This window comes from Propithecus coquereli, unplaced genomic scaffold, assembly GCF_000956105.1.
Source record: "Propithecus coquereli isolate 6110/MARCELLA unplaced genomic scaffold, Pcoq_1.0 Scaffold7, whole genome shotgun sequence".
NCBI classification, from domain to species: Eukaryota; Metazoa; Chordata; class Mammalia; order Primates; family Indriidae; genus Propithecus; species Propithecus coquereli.
The window spans coordinates 22,954,301-22,955,692 of NW_012153062.1; the positions used below are offsets into that span (position 1 = coordinate 22,954,301).

The window sequence follows — 1,392 nt, forward strand, 5'->3', positions numbered from 1 at the left end:
TGTCACCTTCAGTCATTTCCTATTCTTACTCTTAAATCTAAGAACAGCTGCTAAAGAAAAAAATGCTAGAAGGATTTCAGTAGTCATCCCTCATTTCCATTCCAAACTTCTAACCCTAGCCATCTTCTCAGATGGCAGAGAAAAGTTAAAAGATTGATAATAGTAATAATTAAAATCACAGGCTCTAGGAGAGGGAGAATATCACCATATAAACTTGTGACTTTAAATAAAACACAAATTCTGGTCCTCAGTTTCTTCATGTCTAAATAGAGGGGTTGTACTATGTCTAACATTCCTTCTCATGATAGCAGTATGATTCTACTTCAAGATTTCAAATGACTGGTTTTGTCAAATAATTTGCTGGGGTTGGGGGAAGCAAAGGAAGAGATATTGATGAGCATAGATTATAATTACTTAAGCCACATGCGGAGAACACACATATTTGTATTTTATTTACTAAATTACTCCAAAGTTTTTCTAACCACCATTTTAATTTAGAAGTCATCTATATCACTGTCTCCACATGTTGGTTTTCAACTCAAGTAATAGTTTCAATTAATCCAAGAGTTATCAGGCAAGATTCAAAACAAAATAATTTAATTAATTTTAAATGACATGCATACTTTGGGGAGAGAAAAGTGTGGGTTACAATTAGTTAGAATGTTAAAACTCAAAGCAGACTGATTCAAACATACTATACATGTCTGTACCATTTACTTTGTTAGCCTTTTCTCTATTAAGACCTACGCTTAATCAAAAATAGCATTCTTCTTTCTACTAATTAGTTCCAGAAACCAACTAACAGCCATCTATGATAGTCATTTATTATTGATAGTAGCATAAAATCCCTAAATAATCAGAAATTTACTCTGTCATTTATGAATGAATATTCTATGCCATCATAAACCACAAAAATCATTTTTAACCTTACCTGATAGATCTTGGCATCCCTCATTAGTTTTTCTACCGGATATTCCGTATTAAATCCATTGCCTCCAAAAATCTGCACAGCATCAGTAGCTAACTGATTTGCAACATCTCCAGCAAACGCCTTTGCAATAGAAGCATAATAGGTATTTCGGCGACCAGAGTCAATCTCCCAGGCTGCTCTCTGGTAACTCAATCTAGCTAATTCAACTTTCATTGCCATTTCAGCCAGCAAAAATGATACCCCTTGGTGCTAGAATTAAAAAGAAAAAAATTTAAGGATGTCTACTGACAAAACTTAAAAGTCTTTTTCCTAGGGCCTTTTGTTTTTTTAACTTTTTATCAACTAATTATAGGCTTACAATGAAGTTATACCCAGCTTCTTCTAATGTTAACATATTATAAGGCCAGGCGCAGTGGCTCACGCCTGTAATCCTAGCTCTCTGGGAGGCCGAGGCGGGCAGA

The 1,392-nt window shown here is 34.6% G+C and overlaps 1 protein-coding gene across 1 annotated transcript in view; it reads right to left on the bottom strand.

The window, feature by feature from the left end:
- Positions 1-757: 757 nt before the first annotated feature.
- ACADM (acyl-CoA dehydrogenase, C-4 to C-12 straight chain) overlaps positions 758-1,392 on the bottom strand; it is an 85,569-nt gene continuing 84,934 nt past the window's right edge. The window contains exon 11 of the mRNA XM_012661125.1: positions 758-1,180. Within this exon, the coding sequence (XP_012516579.1) occupies positions 857-1,180 (324 nt within the window). The 3' untranslated portion in view covers positions 758-856. The remainder of the gene's footprint in view (positions 1,181-1,392) is intronic.